General features: G+C 44.5%; 1 protein-coding gene across 1 annotated transcript in view; it reads left to right on the top strand.

Annotated features, from left to right (window-relative positions):
* The window catches only part of LOC143957700 (cytosolic phospholipase A2 gamma-like), a 71,016-nt gene that overhangs the window by 22,023 nt on the left and 33,510 nt on the right, over positions 1-15,483 (top strand). Inside the window, exons 6-10 of the mRNA XM_077467393.1 lie at positions 1,714-1,822; positions 4,448-4,588; positions 5,902-5,952; positions 8,916-8,951; positions 12,982-13,011. Of these exons, the coding sequence (XP_077323519.1) occupies positions 1,714-1,822; positions 4,448-4,588; positions 5,902-5,952; positions 8,916-8,951; positions 12,982-13,011 (367 nt within the window). The remainder of the gene's footprint in view (positions 1-1,713; positions 1,823-4,447; positions 4,589-5,901; positions 5,953-8,915; positions 8,952-12,981; positions 13,012-15,483) is intronic.

Raw genomic sequence — 15,483 nt, forward strand, 5'->3', positions numbered from 1 at the left:
CGAAATGGTGATCTCAACACCAAAAGATCAAGTAAAATGTATAAATAAATGCGGCGCTGCCTACAAAAATAAAGTGCACTATCCAAATTTAAAAGTGCAAAATTAAATCTATCTCACTAAAATGGGAAAATGTGCCACAATAAAAAATGAATATAGTGCATCTGCTATGCAATAAAATATATAATCATATACGTGCATATATAATCAGAAAATGCATATATAAAATAAATTCAAAAACATGAAGTATAAAGTGAAAATTAAATATCAATCAGGTGACAATGTGTAAAATAGCAATAATTAAAAGTGATTGTCCAATAAAAACCATGCATATAATTAACTATAAAGCAAAGTCCATGCAAAAATTATTGAAGTGATTTCCAATAGGTGACAATCCACTGCAAACTTCAGTGCAAACTTCAGTGCCCAATTCGTGCACCACCAATTTCCCCCAGCCTCTCACCTCCAATAAATGGCAAAAGAGCGCTGTATATAATCAGATGTTGCTGAATCCTTATCCATCCAGCCTCAATTGTATACCGCTGTATATGCATAATTTCTCTCCCACTTTCTCCATGCATCCAGTTAATATTGATGGTATACATAGAATGAAAGAAAACAAGGGGGGCTCTCATGTGTAGTAATATCACTGCTTTAATAAAAAATATATCCACACTTACATATAAGTATATGACAGCAAACACGCAGCAGACACGGACTTCCGGTCTCGGCCCTGACCGGAAGTGATTTGTGCGACACCTAGCTGCTTCCCTGACGCGTTGCATCACACCTCGTGACTTTTTCAAAGGGCCCTTTGAAAAAGTCACGAGGTGTGACGCAACGCGTCAGGGAAGCAGCTAGGTGTCGCACAAATCACTTCCGGTCAGGGCCGAGACCGGAAGTCTGTGTCTGCTGTGTCTGCTGTGTCTGCTGTGTCTGCTGTGTCTGCTGTGTCTGCTGTGTCTGCTGTGTATATATACACACACACACATTTTCTCATCCCTGCTCTTCCTCAGGCTGTCTGGCAATGTGCAACATACTACAAACACATGTGAAATATAAATGATAAATATATATATATATATATATATATATATATATATATATATATATATATATATATATATATATATATATATATATATATATATATATATATATATATATATATATATATATATATATATATATTTATCATTTATATTTCACATGTGTTTGTAGTATGTTGCACATTGCCAGACAGCCTGAGGAAGAGCAGGGATGCTCGCAACTGTATACGGTAGCTGCTGATTTACATGATTTGAAATTGTATATCTCTATCCTAAAGAACTTGTCTTGCATGTACCTTCCAGCTAAAGTCTTTCCCCCAGAGTTGTGAAAATTTTTATATAAATGAGAGGGCAGGGATGGGGGTGACAACTTGTCACTTGACGGTGGCCATAAGACACTGCTATCCCCACCCCTTTTGCTTATGTGTCTAGAAACTCAGCCATGTAAGGCAATGTGCCAGTGATGTCAGCAGTTGCTTGGGATGCAACCAGTAAAAGCAGGGCAGTTACCTTGGGCTATACATGTAATGCTAATAACATGATCCGGGGGGGGGGGGGGGGGGTACACCACTAATGACAAGCTTTGGGGGGGGGGTTTGTCACTGATACCCCTGAAGTTTGGGGTGAACAAAAACAATGACTTATTTAATACGCCTCACTTCTCCAGCTCGATGAACAAAAGCTGTCCAGTCACCAGAAGAGGTGTGAGGATGGTGAAGACCCGTATCCCATCTACTCTGCTGTGACAAAAGATAAAATGCGTCAAAATGATTCAGGTAACTTTACCAAAACGTGTTTTTTTTTTTTTTTTTTGATTCTTCACCATAAGGAAGTTGATTACCATCAATGCAGAATAACAAACTCTGGACTTGACCTGGTCATTTAGCTCTCTGCTCCATACACTGCTTTGCCCATTTCATTACAGCCAGAATCTACAAGCTCCTTCCCTGGTAAGCTCATACCATCCAGCTTGAGCCCTAATGATCAGACCTTTTTTGTAGCTGTAGATAAAACTGCCTATCAAGTGTGAGGAGCACTAAAGCTGGCCATACACTAGTAGATTCTTCCAACGAAAATTCCATAAACAAAAAAAACCTCAAAAGTAAGTTTTAATCATTTGCATTTCTTATGAAAGTACTTCAAAGTGGTGTTTGCCGGAACTATGCTAACTTCTACTCCAGCCATGTGGTGTCCACGAGCTCACTCGCCCACTGCTTAGATCTTCGGCCAGTCGTCTTCCAAGTTGAGCTCTTTTGCCATATAGATTGGCAGGATCAGGGTGAAGCCACTCCTGCAGATATGTGGGTGTAGGAGAAGCTCAGTTGTAACCATAAGTCCATTACATGCTAATAATTCTAAGCAAAGGCTCAATACAGAACGTGCGTTAGCACTCAAGCACATATGTATTAGCGTGTGCACAAGCCAGAATGTGCATATGACTGGTCTTCAGCTAGTTCTTGGTTTTTCTATGCATTAAGGTGAAAAACCTTCTCTCATGCTGCAGCTACCCAGCCCCCCCCCCCCCCCCCCCGTTGCACTTACCTGAACGCTGTCATTCTTCTTCCGGGAACGAGCATACCAGCTCTAGCTGGAGTCTCGTGTCCTGATTACATAGATTGATAGCAGCGCAGCCATTGAGTCCCACTGCTGTTGATCAAATCCAATGACGTGGCGCCAGGGGGTGGGGCTGAGTCCTGCATTCTGTGAATGGACAAAGATGCAGGACTCAGGAGTGCGCCCACACAGGTGTCCACCAAGGAGAGCTCTTCACTGATGTTGACACTCAATGTGGGGAGGAGCCAGGAGCACCGATGTGGGACCCAAGAAGACCGGGGCCACTCTGTGCAAAACTAACTGCACAGTGGAGGGAAGTATGACATGTTTGTTGCAAAAATCAAAGCGCTACAGTCCCTTTAACCTTCACCTGCTATATCTGCCTATCTGGGCAAGCCAGGTCTTGCACATTGACCCATCTCTGGATTCGTGCCTGGCCTGCCTTTTGTGACCTCTGCTTGTGCTCGGCCTCTGCTCCAGTCTTGTGCTTCTGTTCCTCTCTGCCCACCTGTGTACTGACCCTGGCCTGTAGCCTCTGGCTTATGTTTGTGTACCTTCGCTGCCCTGCTGTTGATGACCTTTTTGGATTGTCCTGGATACGCTCCTGCCCACTGATCAAGCGTCACTGTCTTCCAGTTCCTGCCTGGCTATCCATGGTCATCTGCTTCCTGCAAACCTCAGCTGGTGCTGCCTGTTGTACCAGCCCTTGTGTCACGCTGTCCTCACACCTCCTGTCATCACAACCAGAGGTTTTGGACAAGAGGTGTAAGAAAAGCAGCATCTACGACTGGCTCTCCACCAGGTATCTGACAGCGGGAGTTCTTGCATCTTGGATGACAACATTTTACCCTTTAATTCAGGAGAGACAAAGTAAACTTCAGCATACCAGGGAGAGATGGAAGTGCCTCTAACACATTTTACCAATCATGGGCTCTACAAGTAATGCATTTCACCTGTCATGGACTTAAAGGCTGTGTTTGGAAGGGGATGGAGCTGAACCCTTCCTGTCACATTTGCAATTGAGTGGCTCTAGGTGTGTGCGCTTCCATTTCTCCCTGGTATGCTTCTGAATATCGGACAACATGAGCCTGGAGTGATCTTTTATCCCCCAACTGGAATTGAATCTCCAGGTGACTTATCTAGTGGAGCTTGTAGTGGTGAGGCATGTTGGGGTTTCAATATTAAACACCCCCTTCACAAATCCTTATTAACCCCCTCCCCACCAAGCTCTATCTATTCTTTGGTAGGATCTATATGCCTGGGGGAGTGGGAAGGATTTGCCATCACTTGACCACTGTGATTAGCTGTCGGATCAGGAGCCAGTGCCCTCAACTCCAGGTCAATGGGATGGAGTGAGCCATATTTGACAGCTTGGTTAAAGTGGAAGTAAGCCCTCCTATCCTTTTTTAGCCAAGGAAGCTGCCATCTTGGCCTCTGTTTAAGCTGCCATGATGCTGCACATGTGATCAGTTAGGACACCAGGCATTGGAAGGGTTGAGAGCAAAACCAATGTGACAGTTGTGTTCCTGGCATGTGCCAGGAATGTAACTGTTTTTAAACTGTTAAATTCATGGGATCCATCCTGCTTCTTCAAAGATTCTCCCCACTGCAGTCAAAATTGAACATCACCCTATTGACCACTGAAAAAATCAAACCGATGTTCTGAAGGCAAATGTATTTTTCAGTGTTTGGTCAGCTTTACAGTTGCTCTATTTATTTTCTTGTCCTTGATTAAACATAGAACCCCCATGTTTGCAATGAATAGGAAATAGAGGTGACTCTTTGATGCCTTCGCTGACACATCTCTGGATGGACAATAATTGGAGGAAAATCTCTTCTCATTTCAGAAGCTTGGTTTGAGTTCACTCCACACAAGTCTGGATTTCCTTCTTACCAATGCTATGTAAAGACTGAGCATCTGGGATGTAGGTTTAAAGAAGGACGTTTATTGGAGGAGATGCCTGAATACAACTTGATTTATCTTCAAGGTGAGCCGACTCACAAATGGTCATTCACTAATGTAGCGGATGACATTTAGGATCAAATGTCACACACATTGTAACACGCCTGGTTGGATGTTTGGGTATGGCTCTGAGAGGCCATACCCAATCAGCGGGAGTGCCGGGGCCGCTGAGGAGTCTGGGAGGGGGTACTTGGGTGTGGGTCGTGTGTTCAGGGTTCTGGAGTTGTTGGAGAGACCTGTGTTGTCTGTTCTGGTTCCAGGATCGGGGTAGCCCCGTGAGTGGTCCCGGTCATGGGGTGTTTGACATCCCGCAGCATGTTCCTGTCAGTGGCCCCTGATAGACCCGACTGGTCTGGGGTAAGGATCTGTCTGTTCCTGAGTCTCAGAACCTGCTGGTCCGAGGCGCAGTAACTGAGGGAGGATTCAAAGTGTCCGGTGTGCTCTCGGCTTGGAGGGGCACCGCAGCTCATACAAGTGACTGGGGGAGGACTCTTTGGAGGAGGGCCGACAAGTGGCATCCTGAGAATTGCCTGGTTACTGAGTTGTGAAGGGCATTGATGAGTCCACACTTTTCCCGTACCTCAAAGGAAGCGGGGAAACGTTCCAGGTACAGTTGTAAAAGGTTCCTCTTCAGTTGCTCAAGTTTTGAGTCAACGTGCTGCCTGCCATGACGTCTGGCTAGAGATCTGTTCAGCCTTGAAGTACCCAGCTGCGAGTGGCTACTCTCTGGGTGGAAGTAGACACTTTGGGAACGGAGGGTACGGGTGAAGAACTAGAGGCTCAGCCGACCAGCTGATTAAAGGAACATGCAGTTCCCCCTGGCAGATGACACGGGCTCACCCACAGTTCAGAGTCTAAGTACTACTGGTATTCACCAGAGCTCCTGATGGAGAAGTTTTGTTGCGTGTTAGTACGAGATAATGGTCCTCGGGATCAGCCCACCAGGAGGTGAGCAAGCCGAGGTCCTTTAGCAGATATAGCGGGTAGAGATCAAGCAGAAGCTTGGTCAGTAGGGATCAAGCAGAAGCTTAGTCAACCAACTCTTCAAAGGTTGGTAAAGTGGTTGCAGGTTGGGATTAAACATAAGTGTAGTCAAGGAACAAACCAAAGGTCTGTAATGAGTGATAGTGAAGATCCAAATGGCAACAGGAGTGACGAGTATAAGATATTGGCTGGAGATGGCACAATAATGTGGCAAACGGAGTGCAGAGACATGACCTAAATTGGTAAGTTCTTGGGAGGAGCAAAAAGTTCAAGGTTCACCAGAAACGAGAGGCAATTCAGAACTGAAATCCTCATTGCATTTAGCGCTAATTCAGTTTATTTATTTTTTTGCAGGATTGTGGGGCAGCGCACCTGGTGCTGATTGGGTGAAGTTGTTCATTCGAGGTAGGTGTTCAACGTTTACTGATTAAAACTCCTCTACAAGACAGGATTCCCAGCTTAACAGCTCGCCACCAACCCCTCTCTAATTCATAAACAAAAAACTTAAATCTGTGTCCATTCTACTTCACATGTACAGAACATCTACACATTTGCAGAAAGGGAAAAATGTGTGTTTCGGATGTATTCGTTATGTTACTCAATTCATTTCGTTATGGAATTTGTTTTCGTTTCATAAATGTAGCGCACTACCCCCTTGGGGGTTGCTGATTTTGCTCATTTACCCTTTGCCAGCCTGCTCCAATCCCGATCCTCCCATGCAATTCCATACAAGCAGCACTCGACACTATGAACTTTTCAAACTGCTTTATTTGGGAATACTTTACTAGGGCGGTATAGTGAAGCCTATGAGATTCCCTGCCAAATCCCAAATTTGTAATGAAAAGGAATATCTGTGGATTAGATTTCCCTGTAGGTGATCCCTCTCTAATTTCTGTCTTTAGCGCACTCTATGGGCAGCTGAGCATCACTCTGAATAGTCCCAGGCCTCACCACCTATTTCCTTGACTTGCAGTGTTCAACCTCCTTCACTAGCCCCGAGGAAGTGTTTACTACTGCAGTCCTTGGATACACAGCGTAACATTTCTGAATAGATCCACTGGGTTTGCACTCTCCAACAGTCCATGCTCTACTAACAAAAGGTTGTTTCCCAGTCTCCTTCCTCCTCTTAGTTCCTACTTCCTCCTCTCGTGCAGTCCAGTACACAACCCGTCTGGGACGCCCCGGTATTCCTCCAGAATTACATGACTCCTGCTCCAGGGGACCCAACGTCAGCCTCCCTGGAGTCACCTCTGGCTATCTGGCTCTTTGATCTCTGAACTCCCAGGCCTTCAAGCCTCCTCCCAGAGGCTCCAGGGTCTCGGACCCCCCCCCCCCCCTCCCCGGCCTCTGGTCCCAAAACCTCTGGACTTCAAACGCCCTTCATTCAACCTCCCGAGGACATGTGACCCCCCCCCCCTTATGAGAGACCTCCTTCTGTGACCACAAAAATTAACGATTGGTCAGCTCACATGGGGTTTCCTGACGTCTCAGTCCATCCTCTGTCCAGCACAGACCGTCCAGCAGAGGAGGCATCCCTGAGCCCAAGTGTAGGCGGCCACACTCCCTCTTTTACCTGACACACCCAACCTTAAATCCACAACCAGGCCCAGCAAAAAGACATGGCCCTGGCCAAATCAAAAAGGTAGGGGGCGCTACATAAAATTTAGTTTAGTTTTTTGTTTTTATTTCCAACTTTTCAGAATGAGTAGAATTCAGATCAGTCGGAAAATGTTAGACCCATCCGAATTCTGTGTGAAGAAATGGCTTGTTAATCAGCAGGCCAGGAAGCCGGACCACCCCCCACATCCTGAACAACCATGACTTATCTGTCAACAGTTTTTGACACCCGCCAAACCCGAAAAATATCAATGTTGCGCCTCCTGGGAGACTACCTGCCATATGACTGCTTTGCACTAGAACAGTTCTTACATGGGCAATGGTGGGGCCATCCACCTATGTCACCCGGTGGCTCTGCCCCTTCTGACATCATGGGATGTCAGAAGGGGCAGTGCCACCAGGTGACATAGACGGGTGGCCCCACCCCCTTGCCCATATAAGAACTTTCAAAGCAGAGAGGAGACCGCTGGTGGGTGGATCTTGTTAAAGGGGGGCTTCCAAATTCCAATAAGCCCCCTTCCCGCAAACCCAGACAACCACAGTCCAGGGTTGTCGGGTGGAGGCCCTTGTCCCCATTAACATGCGCACCCCCCCCCCATGTTGAAAGCATGTGGCTTGGTATAGTTCAGGAGGGGGGGGTGCTTGTTCATGCCCTCCCCTTTTCTGACCTTCCAGGCTGTATGCACGGATAAGGGTATTGATTTTGGGGAGGACTCTACGCTTTTTTTTTTCTCTCTCCCAATTGCTGGGCAATGCCAGCATTCTTCCTTTACTTTCATTTACTTGACTTTCATATATCAGTGGGAATGCTTGTGCTAGGAGGGCAAATTTGGGGGGGGGGGTAATTGTTCTGGAAGGGGGAATTTGACGTGAAAGGGGGATAATTTTGTGCTAAGAGTGAGGGTGGGATTTCAGTGGGGGCAGATGTTGTACTGGGGGTTAAACCTGCAGATTAGTGCTGTTTTTGTGGTGGTGGGGGCCACCAGGTGACATAGATGGGTGGCCCCACCCCCTTGCCCATATAAGAACTTTCAAATCAGAGAGGAGACCGATGGTGGGTGGGCGGTTATGACATATAATGCTTGTACATCTTGGGTGGGGGGCTGCAGTTAGGCATGTTCACCCTGGTCTCAAGAAGAACCTTGTCCTGGCACTGGTGTCTTCAACTGTTGTCTCAGCCAATGAGGGGGGAGAGAGTGACCCGGGACAGTTGAACCTCTCATGCACCTCACTGGATTAAGGGGTTAAAAAAAAAAAAAAAAAACCTTCGGCCTTTAATGCAAATCTTTTTTTCATAAATTTAGCCCAAAATGTATTTTGCTACATTTTGTTTGGTGAAAAATGACCCCAAATCAGTGTATATTTAGTCTGTAGGAAGGTTTGGTCTACAAACTACGGTATAAATCTGAAAATCAAAACCTTTTTATTTTTTCTCCATACTGTCACCAGTGCAGTACAGTGTCATATATCTGATGTGGTGGTGATCAGGGACACTGACAGTACAAGACATGCAAAGCTGCTTCCTCTTCCAAGTTTAGGCAGCCTGATGACGCTGGAGCTCTTCCTATTGGCTGCACTCCACACAGGCTCCATAAACCTCCCCCGGGGTATGTTATGGGCATTGGTAGCAGGACCCGTCATGTCAGGAATGGGCTTCCAGGGAAAACAAAAATATGAAAATGATTGCCCAAAAAAATAGACTGCCAAATGTAGGGTTTTTTTGTAGTTAAAGATAATGTATTGTTTTACAGAAACCTACAAAAAAGTGTTGAAAACAATTACTGGAGGTAAGAATTCCACCCCTTGGCAAATCCACTTTGTCTGATCACCTACCTGTATATCACCTACCTGTATACTACATATACTTTAAAAAAAAAGAAAGGGCAGTAACACCCCAATAAAGGGTCAGAGGGCGCTGGTCACCCCTAATAATATATAAAGAAAAAACAAAAAGATATCCCCTGGGTGGGGTTTTTAACAGCATGTATTACCTGTAAGAGCTGATATAAATACACAGTAGAAATAACTACTGAAATGACGCGGATAGTTTGTAATACAATTATTTATTGATAAAAGAATTAAATGGGTGACTCGGTGGTCAGGAAATTGAACTCCACTTGGTGAATAATGGTACATGTATAGACAGGGAAATTACATCATATGAACCCTATTACATCTGTATGCACAGTAAAACATAGATAAAAATAATCCTTTACGCGTTTCGACCCACTCGGGGGGTCTTCTTCAGAAGGTTTATCTATTGTAAAAGAGAGGACAAACATAAATATATATCCATACATTATACATTGTGATATATTGGAGGTAGCCTACTATAGACAGAGTGAATGTCTGATATAGTGATATTGTACAAATATCGGTTACTATATATCACAGGTGAATACCTGTATAATCCACAGTGGAGATCCTCTTTAAAAGACAGGAATATGCTGAAACGCATCCCTCATATCAATCATTCATTGATGGCGACCGAACTATTAGACGGGCGGGACTCCCTGATGAGGCTTACAACTGATTCAGCTGGGCTTGTAATGGAGCCAGCTGAACCAATTAGATACAAGGTATATTTATACCTCACCTTCATGGATAAGGAATTCATTCCATCTGTGACAGGACCCCAGATGACGTCTTTGGAGGACAAAACGCGTCGGGACTCCTGCTGTAGCACTGTTTTTATTGATTAAGCGCTTGATTCTTTGGTTACATGTAAGTTCATTACTTTTTTATTAAATTTTTTTTCTTAAATGGAATTACACTATTGTAGCCCCTATTTTCTCTTTATATGGGTTCAATACTATTTGAGTTGGATTTTACTGCTGAGGATTTGTCAACTAGCCGAGACATCTAGTTTGATTCGCTACTTCCCTGGATAATTGACGTCTGAAATCTCTTATACGAGTACACAAGCCTGTGTGATCCTCCGAATGTATATTCGTGTAGGATCTATTACATCTGGTAAGCCTTTATCTTAAAAGGTGACGGGAATACCACATGGTGTCTGCATGTTAGTCTCATTTAAGGAAGGTGGATGGTGACCTTTATCTCACGTTTGGATTGGATCAACATTTATATAGAGACTCTTATTTTTTCTTTGGACTTTTTTTATTATATACACTTATGAATTATACACTTAAGGTGTATTCTTTGCACATTATATGAGTTTTGTGACTGGTCAAATATTTTATGATCACATATCGTCATGTATTAGGTTGTTTTGGTTTTTAGCGCTACACTATGATTTAATATTTGTCAATGATTCACTGTTTTATATCCTTGTGATTGTGATAGCAGCTTTTTTTATTTGGATAGCGCAGTGTCACAGGGTAACATCTGTGACAGGACACCTGATACACTGACATTATGCTTGAGGGTAAGCTACTGGTCTGTCTTTGCTGACACTGCAACTTCTTTCTGATACAATTGGGTGGTTGTATAGCTCACTCTTTATTATTATTTTTATCTATTTGTAGACGAAAGTCTCCCCCTGTTTTTGCACGGTTCCTGAATAGAAAGGGGTGGACCTGCGAAAATTCGCAAGACCTCTTTCTTCTGTTTTAATATATTGCCGCCTTTTTGGGCTCATTCAACACATGAGCACGTATTGCAAGATTATATAGGTAATTACACAGACAGCTTCACCTTTTCATTTAGCCTTTTCTGATCTGTGGCATGTGATATATTTGGCTTTTCTTTTTCTTTCCCCTTTTATTTTTTTCTTTTTCTCCCTTGTTTTGCTTCTTTGCCCCCACGGTTAGGGCCGGTTCACACAGCGAGCCGCGGCGAGGCGTCTCCGACTTACCTCGCCGCGACTTGCGGGGACCTCAGCGGCGACTTGCAGAGGACTTCTGCATAGAAGTCAATGCAAGTCGCCCCCGAAGTCGCCCCGAAGTAGTACAGGAACCTTTTTTCTGAGTCGGAGCGACTCGAGTCGCTCCTCTCAGAACGGTTCCATAGTACTGAATGGAGGCGACTTGCGGGAGCGAGGCGAGGCGAGCCGTGTCGCCTCGCGTCGCAGTGTGAACCGGCCCTTATTGTTTCTCCACACTTCCGTGTTATTCACAGGTGTTTTTTCTATGGTTGTTCACTCTTTTTGGCTTTATAGTGTGCTGATCTATCTGGGAATCCATATACAAGTTTTCCTATATTTATACACTATTCTGGTGGGACCTGCGCTCTCCATTTATAGACTAGATGGTACCCAATTAGTGTACCTTTATATACACTTATACATGTAAATCTTTTTATTACCTGTATATTTTGTCCTACTGCAGGGTGTCGCCTCTGACCCTTGGCTGCCCACGTCTATACTCCCCTCCAACCTATACACAGGAGGTGGAATCAGGGATGTGATCCCTCGCAAGCCATCCCGTTTATTGGATTCCGTTTCCCTGCCCTCCTTTGATGGCAGGACACAGCGACCTATACCAGCTAGATGAGCTGTGGCACATCAATGAATGATTGATATGAGGGATGTGTTTGAGCATATTCCTGTCTTTTAAAGAGGATCTCCACTGTGGATTATACAGGTATTCACCTGTGATATATAGTAACCGATATTTGTACAATATCACTATATCAGACATTCACTCTGTCTATAGTAGGCTACCTCCAATATATCATAATGTATGGATATATATTTATGTTTGTCCTCTCTTTTACAATAGATAAACCTTCTGAAGAAGACCCCCCGAGTGGGTCGAAACGCGTAAAGGATTATTTTTATCTATGTTTTACTGTGCATACAGATGTAATAGGGTTCATATGATGTAATTTCCCTGTCTATACATGTACCATTATTCACCAAGTGGAGTTCAATTTCCTGACCACCGTGTCACCCATTTAATTATTTTATCAATAAATAATTGTATTAAAAACTATCCGCGTCATTTCAGTAGTTATTTCTACTGTGTATTTATATCAGCTCTTGCAGGTAATATATGCTGTTAAAAACCCCACCCAGGGGATATCTTTTTTTTTTTTTTTTTTTTAAACTACATATACTTTTATCTTAAATGTACCATTTTTATAAGAGTGCTCTTCCATATCTGTTACTGTTTTAAATACAAAAATTTAAAGAGCTGCCAACGCAGGGAACTGAAAGAGGCCTGATAAATTCCCTGTGTAGGGGCTTCCCCCCCCCCCATAAGGGACAAAGTCCTTTTTATAAATCCCCCCCTGATGTCTCTACTGCCCTCCTATTTTAAAGCTGATAGAGTGCTGATTACACTCAATGTCTCCCCCGGCCACAGTGGCCAAAGTCTCAGTTGGAGGGTTGAGGCAAACCAATGATCAGTTGGACCCCCCCGAGAAATGGTGCCTAAGATAAATGCCTTGTTTGCCTCCCAGTAGATATGGCCCTGGACACTGCAAACGCTAATCCTGGAAATATACCAGTAGATTTTTGAAGCAATGATCAATGACTGGTGAAGTATTTTAGGAGAACTTCCACATTTTTGTTTGCTTTTAACATTTGCATTTTGAAATGTCCTCTCCTGAGGGAAAACTCCGTACACTTACATTCATTGGAGAAAATGTTTCCACCCCCCATCCAAATTTTTATTTTTTATTTTTATTTTTTTCTTCTTGTCACTGTAGTCCAAAAAAAAGAAGGAATGGTCTTAAAATGAAACCTTTTGACCTAAATTTCACTAATGTATGTGCCGTCTGATTTCTTCAACATTTACTCAGGACCCTCCTCTCCCTTCCCTGCATCTTCCTCCCTCTGTTTCTTTGTAGATCTGACTCTGTGTCCCTAATGTCATTCCCTGACTTCTCTATTCTTCTTTTTTTCTCAAACAGTAAAATCTGAAACCATGGCCTACTTCAGAAGTAAGGATTGATTTTTAAATCGTGTGAATTGTTTACTGATTTCCATTATAATTCAGCAAAAACAGTCTGCGTTCATAGAACTCCTCATTACTAGTCTGGTTGTTGGAGAATTCCAGGTATGGATACATTGTGTTTATAGGTATATTAGAGCAATACAGTCAGTAGTGGAGTCATTGCTTACAGCCAACAAGGTGCCATGGGCTTTAAATGTATCTATTGTGAAAAAGTCAAATCCAATCTTCATCTCCACATTGTCCTCCAATGATTCCCCTCCCCCCTCCTCCCATTCTGGGCCCATCATGACGTTTGTGAAGATACCCCACATCTCCTCCTTTCTGGGATGCGGAGACGCCATCAGTGGCAATTTCGAGGGAGGGGTTCTTGTGGTCGATTGGGCAAGTGCCTGGATGACCAATCTATGTTGTGGGCCACCGGTGGCTTCTGCTGTGCGTCTCCTCCCTCCTTCTAGGCTTCCAATAAGATCGCCTGTCCTTTCAGCTAAATGGGGGGGGGGGGGGGGGGTTTATAGGTCTTGGGATGATGATTGACCAGGAGGAGAGTCAGTGGGACAATAGCGAATATTCATTTGCGATTATCAAACGACTTGGTGGACTCGGTGCGCCCCTCTCCCCCCCTCAATCAGGCAAAGTCTATACTGGAAGATATGGGCCCCCTTCTTTGCGTCTTCTCCCCTTCTATAAGCAAAGCAGGGGGCCCATATCTTCCAGTATTTCTTATCCTTTCTCTTTTTTTTAACATCAAAGTCAGATTCTGCATTTTGTTGGATTGCTACAATTCTGACCCGGACCTGAACTTTTCCACAGAGCGCAGAATACAGGCTCTCGCTGCCGTGAAGATGTTTCAACTGAATTTTTTTTATATTTTTCCACTGACATGGGAACATCACTTAATAAAAACACTGCAAGATTTTCCCCAAGAGACCCACCTGTAGTGACCTTAACACTTTCCTCAACCATTCGCCAACTCCCAATTTTTTTTTTTCACTTTCCCAAAGTATGGTACCCTCTGACTCTAGACAGTACCAACATACATTTGAAACCTGTGGGAATGTTGTATGCAGTACAGTTGGTGTTCTGTACCCTCTAGTGAGGCTTTTGTATCCTCCCTCCTGGTATCTGCTTGCCACTGATGCTTTGTGAGTAGATTTTAGACTCTTGGCCTTCTGTATTTTGGAGAACATAATCCCTCAAATCGTTCCCAAGCTTGAATAAAATGAAGGTCTTGTGGTGCCTCCTGTCCCCTTAGTACCTCATAGAAATATGATGGGGAATGTCTCATACTTGGTCCGTCTAGACGTATCCGACTAAAACATGATGATCTCCCGTATTTCTGGGTATGTTTATTTTATTTTTGAACAGATATATGCTCCTAACTGCATCACCTTAAAATAATCCAAGTCTGGTGTGTTCTCCTCCTATCTCACCTCTTGTCCTTAAAGCGGAGCTCCACCCTAAAGTGGACCTTCCGCTCATCGGAACCCTCCCCCCCCCCCCCCCTCCGGCGCCACAATTGGCACCTTTCAGGGGGGAGGGGGGTGCAGATACCTGTACAGTACAGGTATTCTGCACCCACTTCCGGGATAGCTGTCTGCGGAAAGGGGCATAGATTACGCCCCTTTCCGCAAGTGCCCGCCCCTTTCCGCAAGTGCCCCGCTGCCTGCTGGGAAACACACAGATCCCAGAGGCAGCGGGGACCGTCCATATTGCGCAGCGCGACTCACGCATGCGCAGTAGGGAACCGGGAAATGAAGCCGAAAGGCTCCATTTCCTGATTCCCATACCCAAGATGGCGGCGGCAGCACCCGACAAGACGATCTAGAGATCGGCTTCGGGTGCCGACATCGCGGGCGCGCTGGACGGGTAAGTGTCACTATTTTAAAAGTCAGCAGCTGCAGGATTTGTAGCTGCTGGCTTTTAAAAAAAAAAAAAACGCGGAGTCCCGGTGGACTCCCGCTTTAAACAATTGCCCCTTGAGAAATGTATGATCCCCTTCATCTTATAGCCTCAAATCTCTGGTCTGTTATGCCAGGTTGGAAGTCTGGCGTACCCAACAGCGGAGTCTTAGGACTCGTACGTTGATATTTTTGTCTTTTTAAAAGTCTTATTGTACATAAAGTTGAACTTATCAGTGGATGTTTTCTCACTGTTGGAATATCCGTTCCCACTATTCATACCAACACCTCCAAGGGAATATCTGTCATCGTCAGTTCCATTTTTACCCATGTTTTCTTCTCAGTGGCACCCCAGTCCATTACTCTGGCTAACTGTGAGGCCTCCTGGTATCTAACTGGGTCTGGGAAGCCAATTCCTCCTTCTTCTCTAGGGAGCACTAGGATGGCTCTCCGCACTCTTGCTGGTTTCCCAGCCCAGATAAATCTCAGGAACCTTTGAACGGAGTTCTCTCGGTAACTTGGGGGAATCTTTTAGTGGTGTGTGTGTGTGTGTGTTTTTG

The sequence above is a fragment of the Lithobates pipiens genome, unplaced genomic scaffold (genome assembly GCF_037356315.1).
Source record: "Lithobates pipiens isolate NorthernLeopardFrog02 unplaced genomic scaffold, aLitPip1_a1.2 Scaffold_55, whole genome shotgun sequence".
NCBI lineage: Eukaryota > Metazoa > Chordata > Amphibia > Anura > Ranidae > Lithobates > Lithobates pipiens.